The sequence below is a fragment of the Rana temporaria genome, chromosome 8 (assembly GCF_905171775.1).
Source record: "Rana temporaria chromosome 8, aRanTem1.1, whole genome shotgun sequence".
In the NCBI taxonomy this organism is placed as follows: Eukaryota; Metazoa; Chordata; class Amphibia; order Anura; family Ranidae; genus Rana; species Rana temporaria.
Window position 1 is genome coordinate 63,388,102 of NC_053496.1, and position 27,081 is coordinate 63,415,182.

The 27,081-nt window shown below is 42.9% G+C and overlaps 1 protein-coding gene across 3 annotated transcripts in view; it reads left to right on the plus strand.

Moving 5' to 3' along the window:
• The window catches only part of KAZALD1 (Kazal type serine peptidase inhibitor domain 1), a 69,170-nt gene that overhangs the window by 23,631 nt on the left and 18,458 nt on the right, over window positions 1-27,081 (plus strand). For 2 of the 3 annotated variants that reach the window (XM_040361914.1, XM_040361913.1), the window contains 2 exons: window positions 5,239-5,839; window positions 15,970-16,130. In XM_040361914.1, the coding sequence (XP_040217848.1) occupies window positions 5,347-5,839; window positions 15,970-16,130 (654 nt within the window). In that variant the 5' untranslated portion in view covers window positions 5,239-5,346. Of the gene's footprint in view, window positions 1-2,772; window positions 2,811-5,238; window positions 5,840-15,969; window positions 16,131-27,081 lie in introns of those variants that run through there. The other variant, XM_040361915.1, reaches the window with a different exon arrangement.

Below are 27,081 nucleotides of genomic sequence, written 5' to 3' on the forward strand. Positions count from 1 at the left end.
TTATAATACATTTAAAGACAGTAAACTCCATATCCAAAAGCAGACATGCCTATCTGATCTTTCCAAATCACTAATTCGCCAGTTTGATTTTTTTTTCACCCAATAGCCAGTTGGCCAAATCCACTCAAAATGTATCCCATCTTTCCCTCCCACCACTCTTACATCTGATAGAGTATCCCTTCCAGGTATTTTGCTGATGGAATTTCTGTTAACCTTCTTCGACCAGTCTTTCACTCCCCTCAGTCCAACATCAGATATCTTCTAGACCCTAAGAAGACACCACTGCTGGCCACCCAATTAGACATTTCCATATCATGCATTCATTGAGGTGGACACCTAGAAGAATGACCCACCAGGAAATAAACTGCAAGGACATTACTTTAAATTTCGTACCTAGGGGGGGTGTAAAGTTAGCATGTGAAATAGCGCATGTTTCCAGTGCATAGAACTGTCCCTGCACAAAGTGTCATTTCTGAAAGGAAAAAAGTATTTTAAAACCGGCTATAATGAATTGCCGGCTATTTACACTTCCTTCGTGAAATGGTAGGGGTACAATGTACCCCATTACCAATTCACATAGGGGGGCCAGGATCTGGGGGTCCCCTTTGTTAAAGGGGTCTTCCAGATTCTGATAAGCCCGCAGACCCCACAACCACCGGGCAAGGGTTGTGGGGATGAGGCCCTTGTCCCCATCAACATGGGGACATCCTCCCCATGTTGAGGGCATGTGGCCTGGTACGGTTCAGGAGAGGGGGGGCCACACTCTGTCCCCCCCTCTTTTCTGCGGCCGGCCAGGTTAACGTGCTCGGATAAGGGGTCTGGTGTGAATTTTTGGGGGAACTCCACACCATTTTTTTTTAAATTTGGGGTGGAGTTCCCCTTAAAATCCACACCAGACCTGAAGGGTCTGAAACGGATATTTTGGGGGAACCCCACGTCATTTTTTTTTAAATTGCCGGCGGGGTTCCCCTTAATATCCATTCCAGACCTGAAGGGCCTGGTAATGGAATTTAGGGGGACCCCCACGCTATTTTTTTTTTTTTTTTAGTCCCCTGGGACAGGACCCAGGTCCCCAAACACTTTTTAGGAGAATAAATTGCATATTAGCCTTTAAAATTAGCACTTTAGATTTCTCCCATAGACTTTAACAGGGTGTTCCGTGGCTTTTCGAATTTACGGCAAACACCCCTAATTGTTTGTTGTTCGCCAAATAGGCGAACAGGCAATGTTCGACTCGAACTCGAAGCTCATCCCTACTCAAGACTCACAGTTGCTAAACTCTGTAAATCTATGGATGCACTCAATCTTTCTACTGTCATAACCAGACTGAATACCCAAGCACAATTTGAATTAATGCTAGCTCACAAAAGCAGATTATTTGCTCTGGAGCCAGGAACACTGCAACACAAACCCCGTCCAGGAGGGCCACACACGGGGGTGGTGGGACGACGGCCCAGGTGGATGTCAGCAAAGACGAACCCCGAACCAATGGCGTCTACCTCCTAAATACCCCTCCCCAGCATGCATAATGAGGCGATCAACCCTCCTGATTGGCTGCCGTGGAGAAATATCCATAATACCTTGACCCTACTGCTGCCACCTGTCGGTCTGGGGTGGGACCAGCTTCCCGGTCAACAACAGTGTACACACACAGTACAGCAAAAGCTGGAACAGAGGCCCTGAATGTAACCAAATAAACACGGTCAGAGGTAACTAAATTTAGAGGGTGGCCAGAGAGTTGTAAAATGTAAATCTATCCTATTGTCTGAAATACAATGATCATGAAATTAAGCATTGTGTCGGTGTAGAAAAATATTTCAGTTATCCTTTATCCTATGGTTATCTTGTATTTTTTTCATTTCACATTTCTAATATTATTTCCCCAATTAAAGTTTGTATAGGCTGAACCATTGTTTATCGTGATAACCTCACAGTCATAGGTGTGCGCAGCCTATTGCATTAGGGTGTGCACACCAAAGCTCAAACACACATGCGTGTGTAATATACCATATATGGCAGTGGGCAAGTCAGTAGGGCTTTGTCAGCAGGGAAGAGATTGGTGTCAGTAGTTTATCTTTATTTGTATTATTATTATTATTTTTTTACAAATTTATTTTTATTATTATTTTTTTTAATATTAGTTTTTTTTTTAGGAGCCCTGTTTGGGGGCTTTGGTGAAATATCAGTGGTCTAAACAGACCCCTAATGTCTAACTTTTGAGACAGAGAAAGGAACCGAGGACAGAGATTCCCCAGTCTCTTTCTCTGCAGCCAGGCAGCAGGGGGAATCTGCATAGTACAGGGTGATTAGGGTGTGCCCAGGCACACCTTACACCCTATGTGCGCACGCCTATGCTCCCAGTCCTACAGTTTGAACCATTAGGGGTGGACTGGACTAGGCCATAAAGGCCAGAACAAATTATACATATTATGTCTTTACAGTTCAATGTATTATGTTGTGTAACATGTGCAGCAACTCTTGTCTTTTTTTTTTTGTTTTGTTTTTAATTGATAGAAAAAATGTATCATCGCCATGTCCAACTGCCATCTACAGTTAGCTTTAGTGTAGGTGTACATCTTTTTTTGACTGTACCATGGATTTTGTTTTGTAAGATCCTCTGTGGGCAGGGACCAATATAAAAGCTTCAGAGTCTTCTGCAAAATGCTTTCAAATATGATGGCACCATGTCATTCAGTCCACTCAAAGCATATATTTCAGTGTTTGGAAATTGAATACTTTCTATGTACTTCCAGGATATGGTATCTGCACTTGAGCTGTGACTGCACATCTTGCCTTTCTCTGGATCAACTGTGGGTATAGAATTTTGTATATTGAGGGTTTTTTTGTTTGTTTTTTTCTATTGATTGAACTAGATAGGTTGAAATAAAGACTCAAGTTTCACAAAATATGTAATAATTTAAAGGGGTTGTAAAAGTTTTTTCACCTTAATGCATCCTATGCATTAAGGTGAAAAAACTTCAGGCAATGCCGGCCCACCCCGGCCCGCCGTTATACTTACCTGGCCCCTTGAAAGTCCCGCGCTCGGCCCCCGACATCCTCTTCGCTGCTCAGCCTGGCCGTTGATGGGCTAGAGCGGATGGATTGAAAGAAGTGCTGTCAATCACATCCAATGATGTGGGGGCGGGGCCGAGTGACACAGTGAGCGGCTATAGCTGCTCGCTGTATCACGGGAGTGTGCCTGCAAGGATGCCACACCATGCAAGCTTGCTCGCATGAATGTGTGGCGTTCTTGCGGGGAGGAACACAGACAGCTGCCGAGGGACCTCAGAAGACGTAGATCAGGGCCACTCTGTGCAAAACGAGCTGCACAGTGGAGGTAAGTATAACATGTTTGTTATTTTTGTTATTTTTTTTTTCTAAGAACTAGACAATCTTTGACTAAAAGGCAAATAAGCTGTTCACTTTGAAGGGAATGTTCCCCAAAGCTTAGTAAATGTGGTGCAATTTCACATTGCAAAGAATACTCAATCTGCTATCTATGTATATTTGCTTGCACATGATTAAATGGAAGTCAGCATAGCTTTACCTCATCGACTTAGCTCTGGGGAAAATTCCCTTGCAAAGTGAATAGCCTATTTGCCTTTATTAAAACAACCACAAGCAATGTCACTTTTCAGTGAGCTGACTCCATCTATGTCTTGGCCACAATATGGCTGCTTCTACTATCTATATTGGTATGGTACAGTACAGTAAAACCTTGGTTTGAGCGTAACTTGGTTTGAGAGCGTTCTGCAAGAAAATGTTAAATACATTTTGACTTTATATACAAGCGATGTCTTGATATACAAGTAGCGTCATGTCACAATTAAGTATAAAAGAGAAGAGAGGCGCCTCTAAGTGTAGCAATAACATCCAAATATGCAGGCATTTGGGGTAAAGCTGCCCACAGAAACCATTCTCCTCATCGCCATTGACGTCATCTCTTCCACTCTGCGCTTCACTAGAACTTCAAGCCACGCTTTCAGATCGCCCTACTGCAGGGTAGTCTTTTCGGTCACGATTGCAGACTGACAGCCGTGAGATCCGACAGTGCGAAGGATGGTCTATGTGGACAGCTTTGCCCCAGATTCCTGCATACTGAGATGTACCCCTTTAAATCATCAACCATGTGAGTTTCTAAATGTTGTACCTTCATTAAATGTAACCATCAGAGGCGGCTCTAGGCTTTGTGAAGCCTTAGGCAAAAACTTGACATGGGGCCCCACTCACACCCATGATGGAAAAAATTACTCAAGGACAAGAGCCTCTTCCCCACAACCCTGGCCGGTGGTTGTGGGGGTCTGTGGGCAGGGGGCTTATTGGAATTTAGAAACCCCCTTTAACAAAGCGGGCTCCAGATCCTGCTCTTTAATAACTAAGGGGCGGGGACACCCGGTGAGGTCACCTGGTAAACCCGCCACTTGTGACGTCATTGACTAAGGGCATTCTTGGTCATTGACGTAACAAGGGGTGGTGTCACCGATATTCACTGGTTGTTAGGGACACTGGTGGCCCTGCTCTTGAGTCAGGGGTGCCTTAACACTGCCTGAGCACAGCAGTGTTAAGGCACCCTGTCCCTCAAAACTGGGGTAATGCATTGGGGCCAGTAAGACGGCCGCGAGGCCCCTGTGAGTGCAAGGGTTTTTAGGCGCCCGCCTAATTAAAGAGCCGCCTTTGGTAACCATTTTGCTGCACTTAGGGGTGCCTCTCTCATCTTTTATCCTCTGTAGCTCCTGGTAGATTTTGCTTCTAATCCCCTTGTGAAGGCTTCCATTTGTGGATGCACTTTTTTTGGTTTCACAACCAATCACATTGCTATAATCTTTTTATATAGACTATGCTATAATCTTTTTATATAGACTATAAACTGAAGGATTTGAATAAATGGTTGTGGAACGAGTCATTTGTTTTTCCATTATTTCTTATAGGGAAATTCGCTTTGATATACAAGTGCTTTGGATTGCAAGCATGTTTCTGGAACGAATTATGCTTGCAAACCAAGGTTTTACTGTATATCTATATTTCGTCTGGATATATTCCTTATGTATGTATTCCTAGTTATTTCACCCCCGATAGCTGCCTCTGCATACTGCCTGACCTAAGCCATTTCCTAGACAGCTATTCAACTGTCTTATATCATCTGGTAAAGAGAACATCTGTACAGTTGATTTTAGATGAAAGCTATATAAAGACTGTCTTTGTAAGTGGAAATCAAAGAAACACTGCTCTTTTTCACAGATTTGCCCATCCAGAAGGACGAATTACCGATGGAGATACTGCAGAGATTGGAGTGAAGGACCTGCAAGTAATGGAGTTTAGCTGCAGAGACAAGTACAGCATTTGAAGATGTTTAAATGTGCTTCGTGGATCTGCCTAGAACTTTTCCTTTTGTTCTATATGAACTGCCTCCAAATAATACCAGGATTACCTAGTGCCCCAGACTACCTACAGCGTGGTTGGCAGAGACTGTTAGAGGAAGGAGAAAGCTGCTTAGACTGTAAGCCAGAAGAATGTCCTCAACCCAGAGGATGCCTTGCTGGGGTGGTAAGGGACACTTGTGACTGCTGCTTGGAATGTGCCAACTTGGAAGGGCAGATATGTGATCTGGATAACACCAACCACTTCTATGGGAAGTGTGGGGATAACCTAGAATGCCAGCTGGACATGGGAGACCTGAGGCATGGAGAGGTCCCGGAACCTCAGTGTGTCTGCTTATCTAACACAGCTGTGTGTGGATCTGATGGCAAGACCTATCCCCAGCTGTGCAAATTCCAGGAGATGTCCAGGGCTCAACCAGAGAGAAATCTGACTGTTGTACACGAGGGGCCATGCGAATCAGGTATAGTAAACACATTGTGATTTGTTTACCATGGAAATACAATCGCCTGCTCAAATGCAAGTACCAGTTTCTCAATTTGTTTAGAAATACTTAACCTAAAACTGATCGGAGAGTGAAATCCCCTACATACTGTATCGAATGAATCAGGTACACTGTTTCTAAATAAGTCATGCTTATTTATGTGGCATTAAAGGATAAGTTCACTTTTTAGAAAAAATTATTTGCAGGTAAAAAAAAATGTGCATTTTTTTTTTTTTTTGGAGCCTGTAAAGCATTGCACCAGTGACCATGACGGTCTCCAGCAGATCTGACGGTGTGTCTGTGTGCCCGTACAGGCAAGAAGATACAATCTGACAGGAAAAGAGAATGAACCACCACAGTGCTCTGCAAAGGCTGCTGGACCCTGTCGTTTTTTCAGCCATGTTTTTCAAATTGTGACAGCTAGTGGGGGGGGGGGGGTCCCGCTAGCTGTCAGATCAGAGGGGTGGGGGAGGGTCTATCTATTCATAACATGCTACATCCTGAATATGGGCATAACATGTTTTACGAAAGGTGAACTGATCCTTTCAAGGCTAAGTTCACCTTAAAAATAAAAAAAGGAACATATTTTTGCAGGTTAATTTTTTTTTTTTTTTACTGGAGAATGCAGATCATTGCACCCGCGATCAGCACATTTTGGGAGCAACGCCAGGCTCCTGCACAGTCTTCCTTTAGCTTCATTATTGTAAGCCTGTACAAGGATACAGGAAAAAAAGCTAGAGGTGGAATGAATTAATTACAAGAATGCTGAGCAGCACACTCACACCCCATTCAAACTATGAGTACGTACGCCATGGTGGCACACAGTACTGGTAGTTTTTTATTCACAGCTGAATTTATCCTTTCAAAGAAATTACTCTTATTATTTTAATGATTTGCCCTCATTATTTTCTGCCTCCCCTTACACAACTGGATATTAGAATTTCATTTTTACTCTTGAATGGAAAAGTAGTTTTTTGTCCTGGCCTGGGCAAAAGTGATGTTCCTCCTTCCTGAAGCCTCCTGGGTTACTGACGTCAAGCATCTCAGGAGGCTTCTGCGTTTTTAGGGCGCTAGCGGTAAAATTAACGCAACGCTGCGGGCGTTTTAACAGAGTTTTTCAAGCGTTATTGAAGCATGGGCAATTTCAGTCCTGCTGTTGTAGATGCCCCTTTTTTTTTTGCTTGCATGTTTACATTTTTGGGAGATCAGCTCAGAGCGGATTGTAGGCGTTATTCAGGCATTTTTACAGCGCTTTCAATTCATTTCAATGGAGAGGGCCGTTTTTGGAGCATTTTTTTCAGCGCCCAAAAGCTGCTCCAAAGATGCTGCTTGCAGGACTTTTCTCAACGCCCTGCCAGTGCAACGCCTCAGTGTGAAAGGGTCCATCGAGATGCATGAAGAGCATTTTATGAGCATTTTAATAGTGCCATTTTTAACGCTAAAACGCTGTAAAAATGCTCCAGTGTGAAAGGGGTCTAAGGACCAAGCCTATTTTCTACACTTGGTGTTTACAATTTAAAATTATTATTTTTTTGCTAGAAAATTACTTAGATCTCCCAAACATTCTATATATTTTTTTCAGACACCCTAGAGAATAAAAGGGTGGTTGTTGCAATACTTTCTGTAACACCGTATTTGCGCAGCGGTCTTACAAACTAAAATTTTTGGGGGAAATATACACTTTTTTGAATAAAAAAAAAAAGGAATCAGCAAAGTTTGCCCATTTTTTCTATATTGTGAAAGATAATGTTACACCGAGTAAATTGATACCCAACATGTCACGCTTAAAAATTGCGCCCGCTAGTGGAATGGCGACAAACCTTGACCCTTAAAAATCGCCATAGGCGACAGGTTACCAGTTTTGAGCCTGAAAGGCTTATTTTGCACAGGTGGTTTGATCAGTTTCACTGCCTTAGTAATTACCACAGCTGTTATGTCGTCTCTCTTAGAACAAAACTAGCAGTTAACCTATACAGTGCCAGCACAGCCTGACTGCATGGGGGGAAAACAAATTTACCCCAGAGTTCTGCTTTAAGGTGCTTTTATATCTTGGATATATCAGCAATGGAATATGATATCGCTATTGCAGTAGCATAAATAGCAAGGATCCATAACCTTTATCCATTCTACACATTCCTTTGCACAAGACATAAAAAAACAAAGGCAAGGTCTGAGATTTATAAGCTTTTTAGGTGAAAATGTTCTTTTATGCAAGCTTAAGCTTTAGATTTAGGGGCCCTTTAAAAGGAGCAGAGGTCTTCATGTAGATTATCCTCAGGAGTAAAACATGCTTTTATGAACCATTTTACTACCCGCCGACCAAAAGAAAACATGGTGATTAATTTATGGCGGTGTATATATTGTTTTTTCACCTATCAGGGTTCATGGCTAACACATAATTAGTAACAGATCGTACCTCACAAAACTTCACTTTGTTCAGTCCTCCTTTAGGAATTCTATAAAATGAGGAATTCAAAACAGTAGCTGCTTGTCAATCAATTCCTTATAGTATTTGATATTTTTCTAATATGTGTAAAATATACAATGAATCTAGGCCACATATTACATAGAACAAGGGAAACGGTGCTTTCTGTATGAAATACCCCGTGTCTGCAAAATAGAAAAATAGAAAAAAAAAACTCACATCCACTCATCATTCTAATCGCTTGCAGATGTAGAATTGTAAATTCCTAGCACTTTCTGGGCTGGCTTTTCAATTTCAGTAACGTCAGCGAGGCCAGAAGTAAGCTGGAGTCAGGAATCAGACATGAACATGTGATCTGCACTTCAAAATATGAATGGTCAGGAGCAGGGCAGGACTTAGGGTGGTGGGGGCCCCTGGGCTTGAGTGTTGAAGGGGCCCCCTGGAGCCGAGAATTGGGGGGGGGAATTGAAGTTGTTGAGCGGGGGGAGCACATTAAAGTTGTTGAGCGGGGGGGGGGGGGGGGGAATTTGCAGTTGGTTGTTGGGGGGGGGGGATTTGCAGTTGGTTGTTGAGGGGGGGGGGTGCCACTCACCTTTGCCAACAGCCGGGGCCACAGACTGTCATTAGCCCGGCTATTGGCTTTCTTCCCTTCAGAAGCCACAGTCCTCCACACACCACTCCGGTTCCTCCTGCTTCCGTGCTGCCTCCTCTTGCAGTGCGGGAAAATTAACCCTTTTGCGTTACTGCGGGAAGAAGCTGTCCCCTAAAGCAGAGAACCTAGGGGGGGGGGGTGCTGCCGCCTGAAATTGAGAAGCGGGGGGGGCTGCCGCAAATTGAGAAGTGGGGGGGGCCTTTACAAAAAAAAAGAAGAAATAGAGAAGAAAACAAATATATATATATATATATATATATATATATATAAATAAAAAGGGGGGTAGCCATCCGGGGCCCTGGGGACCTCTGGGCCTTTTAATAAAAAGAAAAAATAAACCTCTGGGCCCTTTAATAAAAAAATAAATAAAATAAACATTTATAAAAAATACATAAAAAAAGGGAGGTTGCCATCCGGGGCCCCTGGGAACCTCTGGGCCTTTTAATAAAAAAAATAAAAAAATAAACAAAAATAAAAAAATAAACATTTATTAAAAAAAAAAAAAAAAAAAAAAGGGGGGGGGTTGCCACATGGGGCCCTGGGGACCTCTGAGCCCTTTAATAAAAAAAAAAAAATATATATATATATATATATAAAAAAAATTAATTTTTTTTATAAAAAAATAAAAAAGGTGGGTTGCCATCCGGGGGCCCTGGAGACCCCTGGGCCCTTTAATAATAATAATAAAATATATATATATATATATATATATATATATATATATATATAAAAATAAAAAATATATCAAATTTTTTTTTTTACAAAAAATAAATAAAAAAAAGGGGGGTTGCCGTCCGGGGCCCTGGGGGCCTCCGGACCCCTAAAAAAAAAAAAAAAAAAATTTTTTTTTAAAGGGGGCCCCCTATTGGGCGGGGCCCCTGGGCTTGAGCCCAGTCAAGCCCAATGGTAAGTCCGGCCCTGGTCAGGAGGAACAGCTAATATGCAGTGGGTCTAACTTACTAAGGCCGAGCAGGGAAATAGCCCTATGGTACGCTTGCATCATACAAGTGTACAGAGACATAGGTGCAGACAATGAACATGATCCCTGCACTTATATAGCAAATTGTGATGTTCAGTGCAAAACAGTACCGTCCTAGGTTACCATTCACATCCAAATGAAGCTGCTTTCATGCTTTCTGTCCAATAAAATACAGTAAGGTCTTATGGGCATTTAGCCCAGATGCATAAGGCTTTAGTGTTTAGGTGTGGGTAGCGGGCATAGGTGCACCATATAGTCCTATAAGAGGCTGCCTACTGCTGCAGTTAGATGTGGCTGCATGGTGTACCTAGTGGCACTTGTGTTTATGTGGTCAGGGATGAATGCCCGGAATGCAAGCAAGAAATGTATATAGAATGCAGTGAATATAATATATATTATAATATATATGTGTGTGTATATTATTATAATAAAGGTTTACATTACAGTTACATTACAATTTGGTACAAGAGGAATCAGAGGGCCCTGCTCATTAGAGCTTACTATATATAATAAAATAAAAAAAATGAATATGAGAACACCACACATAACATGAAGTTTTATTTAAAATTTGATATGTGCACCAGCATTCGCATGCAGCTTCTGAGGCCACTTCGCAGGAGCTCTTGTGGGATGGCAGAAATAACTTCTCATGGCCGCCCTTTAAAGTGGAGGTTCACCCTATAAAAAATGTCTAACATTATATACAGCCCAGTTCTGCAAATAAAATGACACTGACCTTTTTTTTTTTCCCTGTAGATATCGTTTAGCCATAGAATTCACCGCGGCTTTTGGGTAGGGAATCCCGCGGGAGTGGGCGTTCCTATTGACATGCCAATCAATTGGCATGCTAAACGACTGCACACACAGCGCGTCACTACTTCCCGAAAGAAGGTCGGCTCGGCTCTATTCGTCGCCAAACTTCCTTCGGGAAATCGTGACGCGCTGTGTGCACCGTCGTTTAGCATGCCAATTGATTGGCATGTCAATAGGAACGCCCACTCCCGCGGGATTCCCTACCCGGAAGCCGCGGTGAATTCTATGGCTAAACGATATCTACAGGAAAAAAAAAAAAGAAGGTCAGTGTCATTTTATTTGCAGAACTGGGCTGGATATAATGTTAGAATTTTTTTATAGGGTGAACCTCCACTTTAAGTTCTTCTAAAGTCTTCAGTTTCGTAGAGTAAACTTGTTCCTTCAACCAACCCCAAAGAAAAAAGTCACAGGGTGTTAAATCAGGGCTTCTAGCTGGCCACTCATGCGGACCACGGCGACCCAAGCATCTCCCAGGAATATGTTTATTCAGCCATTCACCAACAATAATAGCAAAATGTGGAGGAGCACCATCTTGCATAAAAATCAAGTCTTCAATATTCTCCCAGGTATTGACAACTGGGCAGATTTCATAGTGCGATATCTTTCGGAATGCATGGTATCGCGAAAGATAAAAGGACCCACAATCCTATCTGAAGTCATGTCATAGATTAAGGAACATGCATTAAAAGAATTTAGAAAAAAATGACTTCATATAAAAAAAAAAAAATGTATAAATAGTTTAAAATAGGGAGCTACTTTTCAATCACCCTGTATGTATATATATTGTGTGCCAACTGTTTACACAATGCTTTACATATTTTACATTCACATCAGTCCCTGGCCTCAAAGAGCTTACAATCTAAGCTCCCTATCTCACATGCATACATCTACCAGGGCCAGTTTAGCCAGGTGCCACAAAAGCTACCAGCGTGCCTTGGAATGGAGGATGAAATCAGAGTACTACCCACGCAAGCACAGGGAGAACCTTCATACTCCCGATCAGGAAGTTTCAAACCTAGGATCCTATTATTGCAAGGCAGGAATGCGAACAGCCTGTGCTGCCCTAAATTGACCCTTGAAACACAATATAATACCAAACCACCCGTGTTTTACATATGATATTTGAAATGGTTTAGAAAGAGGCAGCTCTACTTTATATTATATATGCAGGACTAAACCTAACATTTACATCTGCAATAAATGATTTGGGAGTCATGTATATGTGGGGGTTGGAGGAAACGGAGTAGGTATAAAGCATAGTTTTAGTTGTTGGCATTAAAAGGGGATTCAAGAAGTTCCAGGTCCCATGTTCTAAGCAGAGACACCAGAATATGTAGAGTCTGATTCTAGGGTACAGGTGTTGGTTATGTGGCATATACCTACAGCTTCACTAGATTCTCTCTCTTTTGTTGGGGTTGGGAAACCAGATCCCAATCTGGCTTTAATACCTCTACTCCCCCCTTCTCCTCTCTACCTAATACCACCATAATTATTTAAAGCAGACGGAAATACTTAATCTAAGTCTGCTTTGATAAACTATTACACTCAAAAGTGCCATTTCAAACATCAGTGGACACTGGTGGCATGCAACAACCACTAGCTATTGCAACCTATCAGAGACTCTAGAAACAAGATCTCTGCTCTTAATTATCCAGGTGCTTTAAATGGACTATATTGTCTTTAATTAAGGACCCAGCTGACTGATTGGGACCAGATTTGAAAGTAAGATTGCACCTGTCCTTGGTTTTATACCACTGGTATTTTACATAGCACGTGTGAAAGGACATAGAACGATTTACTACAGCCTCTATCTCCCAAATGAGCTCACAATCAAATGTTTAGATCACACACATTTTCACACACTATGGACATTTTTTGTACAGGAAGTCAAATACCTATCAGTATATGTTTAGATTGTTGCAACAATGATGTTGATCATATTGGTATTAAAGCGGTTTTGAAATTAACTAAAAATGCCCCCCCCCCCCCCTTCCAGTATTCATCTTCTATCCTAAAGAGGGAGTAAACCCTTAAATAAAAAAAATAAAAAACCTGCAAGAGAAAGGCATAAGGAGCTAGTATGCACAGCATATTAGCTCATTGTGTGGCACTTACCTGCGATCGAAGCCCCCAAAGTCCTCCTCCACCACCATGTCCCCTCTTCGCTGCCTCCTGCGCTGTGATTGGCCGGAGCGGCGATTATGTCACTACCACGCATGCGCGGAAATACGGCATTAACACCGTTAATGCCATTAAGAAAAATGGCACGCTCAGTGCGCCTTTGTTGTTGTCTATGGCGCACATGCGTCGTAGACTTCGTCGCTCGTCTCAATTGGAAATATCTCCTAAACAGTGTAGGTTTAGGAGATATTTCTTGCACCTACAGGTAAGCCTTAGGGCCCTTTCACACAGAGCGGATCAGTAATGATCCGCTCCGTGTGTCCGCAAAGCTCAGCGGGGATCCTCCGTAAAATCCCCGCTGAGCTGGCAGCTGACAGGGCGGTCCCCGCACACTGTGCAGGGACCGTCCTGTGTTTCCTCCGCTCTCCCCTATGGGGGATCGGACGGCAGACGGAAGAAAAATAGGATTTATTCCGTCCGCAAATGCGGATCTTTGTGGAGGCGGACAAATTACGGGTGTCAGCGGATGTTCATCCGCTGACACCCGTAATCACATAGGGACCAATGTATGTCCCGTTTTCATCCGCAAACGGACAGATGAAAATGCGGACATACGGTCCGTACGTGTGAAAGGGCCCTTAATCTAGGCGTACCTGTAGGTGCAAGATGTGTGGTTGGGTTTACAACCACTTTAAATGAACAGATTCTACACGACACTGAAAGGAGCCCATGAACAAAAGCTTTATTCAGGACCCTGAATTTTTAAAATACTCTGTTCTTTAAAAAAAAAAAAGGCTGTAAATGATCCTTGCTCAGTCTGGTCATATTTGAGCAAACACCTCCAGTAAACCAAAGGGCTATAGGCTTGGGAGTAACTTATAACAACCATAGTTCATTTTGCAATGTACTGTAAACTGGAACGATGGGTTGCTTTATATTTTTTAACCCCATTGTTGCTCCCTTATTAAAAACATGTTCATGTTTCTACGTAAAAATCGGTGCATGGAATCAAACAAAATAATGATGTCTATCTCCCAAACTATTACAGTTTCCCTTTAACTTCCGAAACTAAACTAAAATTCTTAGCTACTTTAAGGGCGATGCACGTCTGCAAGGGTGTAACTATAGATCAGGGGTCAGCAACCTTTTTCCACTTAAGGGCCGGATTCAATGTATGTGAATGCATGGAGGGCCACATTCACCTGCTAATAAATAAACATAATAATAATCCTAACATAGTAATAATAACAGTACAGGTTTACCTCACTTTAAGGTGTTTCACTAATACAAAGCCAGTTCACCATGAGATAGCGGCTGGGTATTCCGATTTTACTGCCCCCACCCCCATCCTGGCACCCAAGGGTGGCTGACGCCAGCCAGCATAGTCTGGAGATGGGGTTCCCATCCCTAGGGGTGATGGGGGCCCTGATGAGAAGGGGTCCCTAATAGGGCCCCCCTATTGCAGGGTCCTCTGTCCCCCTTCAAATCACTCCCACAGTGTCCTCTGCCCCCCTCCCCCTATATCAAGTTTCCTGTGTCCCAAAGCAGTGTCCTCTGTCCCCTTCACCCCCCCCCCCTTGTCATGCCTTCTGTATCCCCATAGTGCCCTTGGTCCCCTGCACCACCCCTAGGGTTGCCACCTAATTTCTTTAAACTCATACACATATGAATTACACAGGTTCTGAGGCCAATTAAATTCAGATAAGGCACCAAGTGAATTTAATTAACACCTTAATCAGCCACAGAACCTGTGTAATTCATATGTGTTTGGTTTTAAAGGGATGAGGTGGCTACATTATAAGCTGTTTACACTACTATAGACCAGTGCTGTGGATATACAGTAATTTGCCATAGAACAGAGCAGCAGAAAGGAGAATTACAAATAAATGTTATTTTTCCAGCGTACTATTCACTCACTAATATGTTTCAGCATAAACCGATTATTTTAGGGATATAATATCTTAGCACCTTGGTCTATACAAGCAGGTGCTGAAATAGGTAGCTATTATAACAACAATCAACAATGGTATTTTATATTACTACATAATAATTGTTAGTATTATTATACACAATTATTTTATAACCCAAATAAAGAAATTCTTTCAAATTTGGCTTTTATGCAGAACTACAGATGTCAAATATCATGAGATTTATAGAAAGAAAACAAATGCTGTTTCTGCAACAAAAAAAACAAGGGAAAGCCGGGACTATCAAAGATTCCAAAGGCTCCTTCTGTGCATCTGACATGAGCTTTTCCTGACTGGAGACTTTACAGATGGGGCAAGGTCCCATGTCAACTACAACGTCTCCAATGCCTAACGATACAGCACACACAGACTTTCTATGTTTAAGCCTCCCACCCCAAGGCCTCATAGCAGAAGCACCGGCTGCTATGACTATATTTGTAATACTGCATTGCTATAGCAATTCAGTTCTAGTTACAATACCCAGAGATGAATTTCTGATCTACAATGAAACCTGAAATCTCATCACATGATTGCCCATATAAACATTTAGGCCGGATTCACACTTATGCGGTGCGAATTCCAGCTCTGTTATCTCTGCAAAGAGAAAAGAGAACTGTTCAGCAGATCATCTCCGTTTTAGCTGTGAATATGGAGACCTGGGAGAGGACAGGGGGGGGGTGTATTAAGGAGAATGAGAGGAATCCTGATGAGAAACACATCTGCGAATCAGATGCGTGCCCATAGAAGATAATGGGCCTGAATTCTCACATGAGCCGCACCCCAATGCCTAGAAAACGCACAAGTTTTTTGGGCAATGCGCAGTGCGAATGCATCGCACATATGTGAACCAGCCTCATTAAAATCAATGTATTTTATAATGTTAAGGCGAATTGGATGTGGTTTAAGCCGCACTCAATTCGCATAGGTGTGAACCCGGCCTCAAGCATCATTACAAACTACTTCCTGCCAATTTAGATAATCTGTTTGCCTGATTTTGTCGTAGATAGCTTCCAACTATAGTAAATTCAAATACAGCCCAAGTAAATTTACATAACCTTACAAAGAAGAGCCACACAGTAAAAATGCTTTACTTCCACTGTACAGGAAATGTTTCTTGCCAAATCCTAAATATATTCTGTGACTTTTCTGCAGCGCCACAGATCCTTACCCCACCCTATGATAACTGGAATGTTACTGGAAAGGATGCTATATTTGGCTGTGAAGTCTTTGCCTATCCCATGGCATCTATTGAATGGAAGAAGGAGGGTTCCGAGATGCTGCTACCAGGCGATGATCCTCACGTTTCAGTCCAGGTATTTAAATGTCAAACTATAATGTTGTTTCTGCCATATGTTTCTGTTATGCATACACTAGAAAATTCCACAAAAAGGGCAAATGAACTGTAAAGAAGTGATAAAATTGAGAATAGTTTGTCTTTATGTCATGGCTGCAAGGTGTGGTTTTCTGTGAAGGATGCAACTAGGAAATGGACAAAGGTTTTACAAATGCTGTTTTTTTTAACAGAAACAGAACAGATATGTTCTGGAGTAAAGGTCTGATGCCTCTGGAAAACACAGCGATAGTCTGCAACTTCACAACAACATTTTTCATTAACAGGCTGCCCATCTATAAACAAAAAATGGCTAATACAGGATGGCTGCTACGGCCTTTTCCTTTCTGTAGTCCTGAATCTATAAATACATATACCTTACAAAGAAAATCTAGCACCAATATTTAAAAGAGGGCCAAGATACATCCCTGGGAATTACAGACCAGTTAGCCTAACATCAATAGTATGCAAGCTCTTGAAGGGGATAATAAGGGACTACATACATGATTTTAGTAATGAAAATGGTATCATTAGAAGTAATTAGCATGAATTCATGAAAAATCATTCTTGCCAAACCAATCTATTAACCTTCTATGAGGAGGTGATCTGCCATCTAGATAAAGGAAGGCCCATAGACGTGGCGTATATGGATTTTACAAAAACATTTGATACAGTTCCCCATAAAAGTTTACTGTACAAAGTAAGGTCCGTTGGCATGGACCATAGGGTGTTTTTTCCCCACAAAAGTGGAGTTATCCTTTAAATTCATGTACATTTGCTTGTGACAGGAAGACAAAAATGTATGCAATGGATTGTGAGTGTAAAGAATTGTCGGCCTTCTTGTGTATACCAGGGGTTTCAACTTGAGTGTAGAAAGTGGACCTTAGTCTGATTCTTCTTCATGTACAGTAGTGTTTTGCCAAAAGTGGGACTTGAAGCTCCAGGTCTCAAACTTGGTATAAATTTCAAAGCTTATCCACCTATATTGTGAATTTAGAGACCAAACCTCTAGTTCACTAAATAGACGGGGGGGGGGGGGGGGCTTTTTGAGCACTGCTCAAAAAGCACCCTGATAAAAGTGTATGCCCTTCTACATGGCTAACAGTTAAGCCCTGTACACACGATCGGTCCATCGGTTAACCGATGAAGCTGACTGATGGTCTGATGCGCCTACACACCATTGGTTAAAAAACCGATCGTGTCAGAATGCGGTGACGTAAAACACAACGATGTGCTGAAAAAAACGAAGTTCAATGCTTCCAAGCATGCGCCGACTTGATTCTGAGCATGCGTGGATTTTTAACCGATGGTTGTGCCTACTAACGATCGTTTTTTTTCTAACGGTTAGGAATCTATTGGTTAAATTTAAAACAAGTTGGCTTTTTTTTAACCGATGGATAAATAACCGATGGCGCCCACACACGATCGGTTTGGACCGATGAAAACGGTCCATCAGACCGTTCTCATCGGTTTAACCGATCATGTGTACGCGGCCTTACTGTTAACATTGAGCAATGATTGCACAGGGACCCATTCTATAACCGCCACTGTCTAAAGTGGGATATAAAGCAAGAGGTCACAGGGAAACGGAAAGTGACCACACAAAACCCTGCAGGAATAAGGTACTTAGAGGACATTTAAAAAAAAACAGGAGCTGGTGTTGGTCATCCTATGTCTTGTGGCTGGAAGGTTTGGTATGCCTTTGTGGTTTACCTCTATGCTTTACAGCTGCAACGCATGCCAGTCTGTATATACAATACTGAGATTATTGGGGCTATTCCAGTATATACTGAATACCAAAGGCAGTCACCCTGATCTATTTATTTGTGGGGCAACCTGTGTTCATTACCAAGTGACCTCATATAAGTTTTCAGCATTGCATTGCTTTTTCTCTACACCTATAGTCAGACTTTGGTATCTGATCTTTAATGCAGCAATATATATATTGCACATGTACACCCTGAGATATATTTATTGGCTGGCTCCTGTTGCTATATCTAGAGGGTTTTCCCCTTTATTAGGGGATTTCTATCCCCCCTGTGTTTCCTTTCCTTGTTGATGCCCCCGTGTGTGTCATCCCTCTTTTCTGGTTCTTACCGTCGTCTCCTCTGCTTTCAAAGTCATTTGGAACCCACCCAATCAGTCCTGAAGAAGCAAGCATACTTTTTAAAACGTGTTGACATTTGAGTGTGGAGCAACACACCAGCAGCATACTTATGTATCCGATTGAATATTGACCCTACTGGTAGATCTCTATGCACTCTGCAATACACTGTGATTTTTTGTCTCCATAACATAGGATTGGGTACCCGTTGACTCCTTGTTAGATGAAGGGTGCTTTTTATCACTCCCCCCTTTTTTGTTGTATTTTAATGTATATCCAATAAAATTTGTTAATTTTTATACATACTGTCTCATACAGTGCCTATAAAATCTGTGGTTTGAGAAGTTGTGTTCAGCTTCTCCTCCTTTTTGACTTTTTAAAAACAAAACACAGCGCCCAGTGGGCCCATTGGACCCAGGCAGCACTTTGAGAGGGGCCGCAAATTGAACCACAGAAAGGAGGGAGATGTGGGCGCTTTGGCAAGGCTGTATCCAGACATGACACTGAAGGCAGCACTTTGTAGAAAAGAATAAGCTCTGGAGGATCATAAAGGAAAGAGAAAGGCACTTCTAAATGCAGTGGTTAAAAGATTTATTACAGGCACGATGGGATTAAAAACACAAGATAGTAAGAGGTCATAGGCATATAATGATGTGCCCTCATGCGGATCACTGTAATCCTCGTCTGTCTGGGGAAGAGAGAGAGCCATCCTGCAGCTGTCAGAGTTCCTGGTGACGTGGATTGGTAAGTAGGTGAAGATGCAATTAGGTGACCTGGGTTCTGGAACCAAGCTGGAACACATGCGGCCACCACCTTCACCTGATGTCACATCGGCCGCCTGCGTTCCAGCTTGGTTCGAGAACACGGGCAGATAAGGATTACAGCGATATGCATGAGGACAAATCATATGCCTATGACCTCTTACTATCTTGTAAGTGTTTTTAATCCCATTGTGCCTGTAATAAATCTTTTAATCACTGCACTTAGAGGAGCCTTTCTCTTTCCTAAATTGAACCACAGCCACCTCGCCTTCTCCTCTATTTACCCAGCAAATTGACGACCAAGATTTTTTTTCCAGCAGTTTTATGTCCCTCTATGGAGCCGGTTCACATACAGTATCTCAAAAGAAAAGTACACCCCTCACATTTTATTGATTATTTTATTATATCTTTTCATGTGACAACACTGAAGAAATTACACTTTGCTACAATGTAAAGTAGTGAGTGTACAGCTTGTATAACAGTGTAAATTTGCAACCCCAGACCATGACACTCCCACCACCATGCTTGACTGTAGGCAAGACACACCTGTCTTTGTATTTCTCACCTTGTTGCTGCCACACAGGCTTGACACCATCTGAACCAAATACATTTATCTTGGTCTCATTAGACCACAGGACATGGTTCCAGTAATCCATGCCCATAGTCTGCTTGTCTTCAGCAAACTGTTTAGGGCTTTCTTGTGCATCATCTTCCTTCTGAGATGACAGCCATGCAGACTAATTCGATGCAGTGTGCAGCGTATGGTCTGAGCACTGACAGGCTGACCCCCCACCCCTTCAACCTCTGCAGCAATGCTGGTAACACTCGTACACCTATTTCCCAAAGACAACCTCTGGATATAACGCTGAGCATGTGCACTCAACTTCTTGGTCGACCATGGCGAGGCCTGTTCTAAATGGAACCTGTCCTAGTAAACCATTGTATGGTCTTTGTCACTCTGCTGCAGCTAAGTTTCAGGGTCTTGGCATCTTCTTATAGCCTAGGCCATCTTTATGTAGAGCAACAATTCTTTTTTTCGGGTCTTAAGAGAGTTCTTTGCCATGAGGTGCCATGTTGAACTTCCAGTGACCAGTATGAGACAGTGAGAGTGATAACACCAAATTTAACACACCTGCTGCCCATTCACTCCTGAGACTTTGTAACATGAAAGAGTCACATAACACTGGGCAGGGAAAATAGCTAATTGGGCCCGATTGGACATGTTCACTTAGGGGTGTACTCACTTTTGTTGACAGCGGTTTACCGTGTTGAGCTATTTTGATGGGACAGCAAATTTACACTGTTATAAAACATATGGCCTTTGCATACCCTCCACCATATTTGGATGCCATGCCCTCTTCTCAGTAGCCCCACTTCTTTTGGAAGTTTTAGAATTGCTTTAGTTATTAGGTTTGCAATCCCAAAATAAATAGAATGTATTATGATGGAAAATGTGGGTCCCTCAAGCCATATGCTCACTACTTTACATTGTAGCAAAGTGTAATTTCTTTAGTGTTGTCACATGAAAAGATAAAATATTTACAAAAAATGCGAGGGTGTACTCACTTTTGTGAGATACTTTCTCTGCTGCGGCTCTGGTGCAAATTTGCACAGGAGCCCTGTGAGTTTTTGGTCCGTTTCAGGTCCGAAGTCAGCCAAAAATTAAGGTTGAAATCAGACCTGAAATGGTGAGCAGAGACGCACCGGACCTCTGCTGTGAGCCGCATGCGAAGATAGTGAGTACCCAGTCTAAATCTAGAATGTGATTACATGTACCCACATGTGCTAACGCAAATAAAATATTACTTTCAAGAACAGTGTTTAAGACCTTTACAAATTATATAATGATCTAAAAAAAAATCACAGATGTAAAATTTTGAATCGTCCTTTTTCAAGTACACGATTTATGGCAGACTGTCTATCTGAATGTTTTGTGCCTGGAGCTCACATGGGAAACGTTTAATCGATGATACTCCATCATTCTCTAACACAATGAAGACTTTATAGAGTGGGCTCCACTGCCTGTACTTAGAGATTTCCTGTCTGTCTGGGATTAAATGTGTATTTCAGCATATCTGAAATGATGAATACAGAGTCCTGTACATCATTGCTGGTGATCTTCTTGAATCTCTGCTTTGCTTTTGACTGGGATGAAAAGGTTCCTCTGGGAAAAGCTACTGTGCTAATAGCATCCAATGGCCAAGTTAGAATTAATATAATGTGTGCAGCAGCAAAGCCATACAGTTTATGCATTTTGACTTTAACCCAAATTACAGTTTAATTCCCCTGTCATCCAACATGACCCACATTTTCCATCTTAATACATTATATTTATTTTGGGGTTGCAAACCTAACAACTGAAGCAATTCTAAAACTTCCAAAGGAGTGGGGCTGCTGAGAAGAGGGCATGGCATCCAGATATGGCGGAGGGTTTGCAAAGGCTATACGTTTTTATGATTTTGTGGCCGAAAACAATAGAATTGCATAAAGATACTTTGACTTCTTTCTTTCTGCATTGGGGACTTATTTTATCACTGTATACATCTGTAACTGCATATCATAAATTATGGACTTGTGTCTTTTTTCAACCTCACCTACTATGTAACTATGTATAAAATATCAAGAAGAAGTGAAGTATACTGAAAAAAATCTCCCACAGTCAGGGCCATCTTAATATCATCATTGGCCCCTGGGCAAAGTAATGCTCTGGGGCCCCTACAATGATGACAGTGCAGATGAACAGACATCAAGTAGGTAGGAGGCAGACTGCCCCCCCTGTGTATCTATCACTCTCAGTGTCATCATGGGGCCCCCCAATTTCGAGGGCAGCGTGGGCTCAAGGACCAGCTGCTTTGGGGAAAGTGCAGCTGGGGCCCCTAGGCAGAGCCCAGGTGTACCCTCTCATTAAGACAGCCCTGCCCACAGTCCAGTTACAAATACTATCCACTTATAAAGATAAATGGGTGTAGCCCAAAGGCCCTGCATGTTCTCATACCACTTTATGGATAGTCTGAACGAAATGAGGTTGTTGCTGGATGAGCTCCATTTTCAATGGTGCCTTTTTTGAGGCTTCCTTCCAAAGTTATATAGCCAGGCTCAGCATGGTGGTCAAGAGACATGCTCCTACCCTCCCTCTGTGTGGATACCAACTTGTGTGCTGTGCGTTAGGCTGGTACCTTTAGTAAACAGACTTCTCATCTTTTTTTACCCCTTATCTATTATACCTATTGTAACCTTGATCTACTCGAATGAATAAAGATGAAAATAATGTCTGATCATAGCTATGTAGAAGTAGAGGCTAGGTCATGTGGATGGGGGCACAAGTTAACAACTTGCTTACTGGGCACTTAAACCCCCTTTCTGCCTAGGCCAATTTTTAGCTTTCAGCGCTGTCACTCTTTGAATGACAATTGTGCAGTCATGCAACACTATACCCATATGAAATTGTTATCATTTTTTTTACTTAAATAGAGCTTTCTTTTGGTGGTATTTAATCACTGCTGGGTTTTTTATTTTTTGTTAAAAAAAAGACTGCAAATAAAAAAAAACAAAAGAAAAAAAAAAGTTTCATAGTTTGTTAGAAAATTTAGCAAACAGGTAATTTTTCTCCTTCATTGATGTGTGCTGATGAGGTTGCACTGATGGGCAATGATGAAGCGGCACTGATGACACTGATAGGCAGCCCTGATTATGAGGCATTGATGGGCACTCATAGGTGGCACTAATATGCACTGGTAGGTGGCACTGGTGGGCAGCAGTGGGTGTGATGTAGATTCATTAATTGATTTCCTGACAATCTCAGGGCTAACCCATCTCTGCCGCCTGATTCAAATTACTATGGTGAAATATGTGCAATCTACAGACAAAAATATTTCACATCCTCACCTTTTCTCAGCTCAGTCCCAACAGAGACGCCAAACCCATTTATTGGTCTTTTTATAAACAATATGACATCACACACACAAGCACATTTGATAGGTTCACACTATACATTCCAGCCCCTTATTACCCTCCCACTCACCCACCCCCTCTGTGACTCTGTAGCACATGGCACATATTGCTAAAGTCCAGGAGCCATCTTGATTTCAGACGATGGTAGGGGCCATGGGAGCAAGGAGATGGAAGTCCATGTTTGGAAGAAATCCTCTGGTCAGATGAAGACAGGCAGAGGGGGGGGGGGTGAAGGGTTGAACACTTTAGAATGCTGGAGATTCAGGAGTGATTGAGGGGGGGGGGGTGGAGCTGCTTTCAACAATCCTTTGTATTTTCAATGCTGAGTTCATTACTTTTAAAACTTAATTTCATATCTGACAAATCTTATCAAGGAAAATAAACACTTATTGTGACATCTTTTCACACATGCATATATAAAAAGAAATATAAAAAAAAAAAAAAAATAGAAACAATATGAAAATATAAAAGACATTAAACATTTTAGTGGTTCTAATAAAATAATTCAAAATATAAATTTTATCCAGATCCATCACAGGTGTCCATGTGCGGGACTGATGTCCCTCTGAGGCCGAGTACTCACGACAGGACATGTCCGATGAAAACGGTCTGCAGACCGTTTCCATCGGACATGTCTGGCCGGGGACTGCCCGGGGACTTCTGTTCGATGGCTATACACACCATCGAACAGAAGCCCGCGCGTAAACATTACGCGGGGCGTGTCCGCGGTGTCGCCGCGTCGATGACGCGGTGTCGCCGCGACAATGACGCGGCGACGTGGGCGGGCCGCCTTAAAAATGCTTCCACGCATGCGTCGAAGTCATTCGACGCATGCGAGGGATGCGGGCGGCAGGACATGTACGGTAGGTCTGTACAGACGACCGTACATGTCCGGGCGGACAGGTTTCCAGCGGACTGTTTTAAAACAAGTCCGGGAAACAGTTGTCCGCTGGAAACCTGTCCGATCCGTCCCAAAATGGTCCGCTCGGGCCAACACACGGCCAAACATGTCTGCTGAAACTGGTCTGTGGACCAGTTTCAGCAGACATGTTTGGTCGTGAGTACGGGGCCTGACAGAAGCTGGTAATCTGCTTTTTGCTGTCAGCATGATGGAAAAAAAGATTACTATCTTCTGTTTTCATCACATAATCAGCTGTCATTGGCTGACAGCAGATCACGTGGTAAGGGGTCGGGAACGATCTGTGATCAGCCGAACCTCGTGGGGGCATGCAAGCGGCGCATGCTAGGGAGGATGTACATGGACACCCTCCCGGCAATTTAGGCCTGCACTGTAGCCGTCTTTCGGCTATAGCGCGGGCTTGAGAAAGTTAAAGGGTAACTCCACTTCTGTGGAAAAAAATAGCAAATAAAGAAAAAATAATATAGCATATACAATTGTGACTTGAGTCATATTGTGATTGAATGTTGTTAAAATGTACCGTTCCTTTTCAATCTGCAGCTCTGTTATTTTTCTGAAAATGCAATGCATTATGGTTATCTGGAGGTGTTCTGTACACAGAATGTGTACAGTTTAGCCACCCAGAAACATAATTGCTTGCTTGTGTGATTGGCTCACCAATTTTCCCAGAAGTCTGCCCTTAGATACAAGTCAGATTTCAGGCACCCCCTGCAACAAAAATAAAATTTTTGGTCAGATACTTCCAATAGGAAATCATGGCTAAAGGGATGTAGACCCTGCAACTGTCCTCATTAGAGCCCTGCAGGTGCACAGCTGATTGATAATTATATTTCAGACAGGAGGCTTCGTATCTTGCATTATCTTTCTTTAATAATGCCCATAGCAGAAATACAGTAAACATTTATTGTAACTTAAAAGAAAAAATTCAAAGAACTACCCTTCCCAGCAGTCCCTGGGCCAGCGTAGCCCCTCCCAGACCGTAGTCTATATAAGGGACTGTCTGAGGTAACCTATTCCTCTTTCTTTCTGCTCATGGCAGAGCATACAAGATAAGTGATTCATGTACCTTTATTATTGATTGTGTGTTAAGTGTCCCTGATACCGAATCCCGGTGTCAGGTAATTTGTTTGATATTTGATTGTTATATTGATTTTGTGGAATATTGGGGGTTTCTCCCTAGCATTCCCCCGTTTTTACGTTTTCATGTCTGAGCCCTGAGACCGAATCTCGGTGTCAGGTAATTTTGTCGGTTTTATATTTTGTCGGTTTTATATTTCGACTTTTCAGTTATAATCATGCTTACTTAGGCTTTATTTATTATTTTTTCCCTTTTGGCGCCGGAACGCTAGGGCGCCCCCTGTTACACAATCCGCTGTTTTCCTCAGTCGTCCATCTTTACTTGCTTTCTATTTCTGCCTCCCCCCCCCCCAACCTTCTGGTTGGGCTCCGGTCGGCGCGCACCTCCCGGGTGCCTGTGCGCTTTGACCGGCTGTCATTGTTTCCTCACGTCGAGGTCCGGACTATCGCGAGACGTCGCCATTTTTCGGCCGCGTCTCGCCGTCTTTTCCCATTCGCCGACGCGCCCGCGCTCTCTCTGAGCTGCGCGCTCTCCCTCCGAACCGCGCGCTCTTCCCGTCGTGCCGCACGCTCTCCCCTCCAGACCGCGCGCCTCGAGGGGCGGGCGGGACTTCCTGCACATCGCGTTGAGGCCGTAGTCTCGCGAGACTACGTCCTCGGGCCAGTACCTCGCCAACCCCTGCATCGATACGCCAGTGTGCGGCGTACGGTGTAGGGCACAGGACGCGGGTCCTCAGGTCACACTTCCCTGGTCGTGGGGAATCTCCCCCCTCTCTGTAGTAACACTGTAGGTGTCGGGGGAACTCCTCATGTTTCTGGGGATTTCTTCCCCAGATTATATCCCTCATGTAAATAAATAATTAATTATATAAATAAATAAATTATATGAATATGATTTAAATAAATAGTTTAAATATATAAATAAATAAATTATACCAATCTTAATGAATTAATAATATATAAATATATAAATAAAATAAATAAATTATAAATCTAAATAAATACATAAATAAACAAATATGTTTCTGGGGAATTTATTCCCCAGATTAGATTCCTCATTTAGGGCAGTCCTGCATGGTGCAGTGGTAAGCCACCTGCACTACGGTGCACAAGGTCATAGGATCAAATCCATTAGACCCACCATGGGGCTGCTACCTGTATAGCTTTCCCTAATAATCTAAGGAATAATTAAATATATAAATAAATAAATTTTTACCAGTTTGTACATATTTCCATATTTACGATGCTGGATTAATGGACTGTTCGCAGTCAGCAGTCTCTTCTCCTATGGCTGCCGTCTGGACCTGACGTCTGGACCTTACCACCGCTAGTACCCCTGAAGTGGTGGACACAGCCCACTATATAAATAAATATATTAATTTATTACTTAAACATTATAATGAATTTACACATAGGTAGATCAGCCCAGACGGCTAGGGCGTCGGTTACCCCAACCCGCCTGCACCCCATTTGTCCGGACCATCCGGCAACGGTCTACCGCCCCTAAGAAGGGCTTGGCGTCCCACACGCCGCCACGTTTTCCGTGGCCCTCGACTCCCCGGCAGGGGAAGTAAATATTAATATGCCCCAGGCAGTACCCTCCCAGGACTGCCGACTCACTGCTCTTCCAAACTCCAATCGACCCCCGAGCCTCGGGGAGAGGTACATGCAGAGGCAGCGATCCGTTAGACGCACTAAGCCAGACACACTCGCGAACTCTGCCAGAGTCGTCCGTGGAGTCCGAAACGGCTAACACCTTTGAGTTTGAGGATCGTATGATGATGATGGTTGGAGCAGTGGGCACATGGCGCTCCATGGCGACGCCAACCTGTATCCCAGGGTGACACATTATAGACTCTCGTGGACAGCCATTGTAGATCCGGGGGCGATTTGCCATCCACATTCCGGTGCCTAGACACCTCTACCCGAGGTGGCCCATTAGACTATATATATATATATATTGGACCCGGAGATCAGTCGGTAAACTCACCGAGACATACTAGGGCGTAATACCCCACTCCGGTGACTGGGCACCTCTACCCGAGGTGTCCCATTAGAATATATACTGGACCCGGTGATCAGTCGGTTAAGTTCACCGACACATAATATGGGCATAATACCC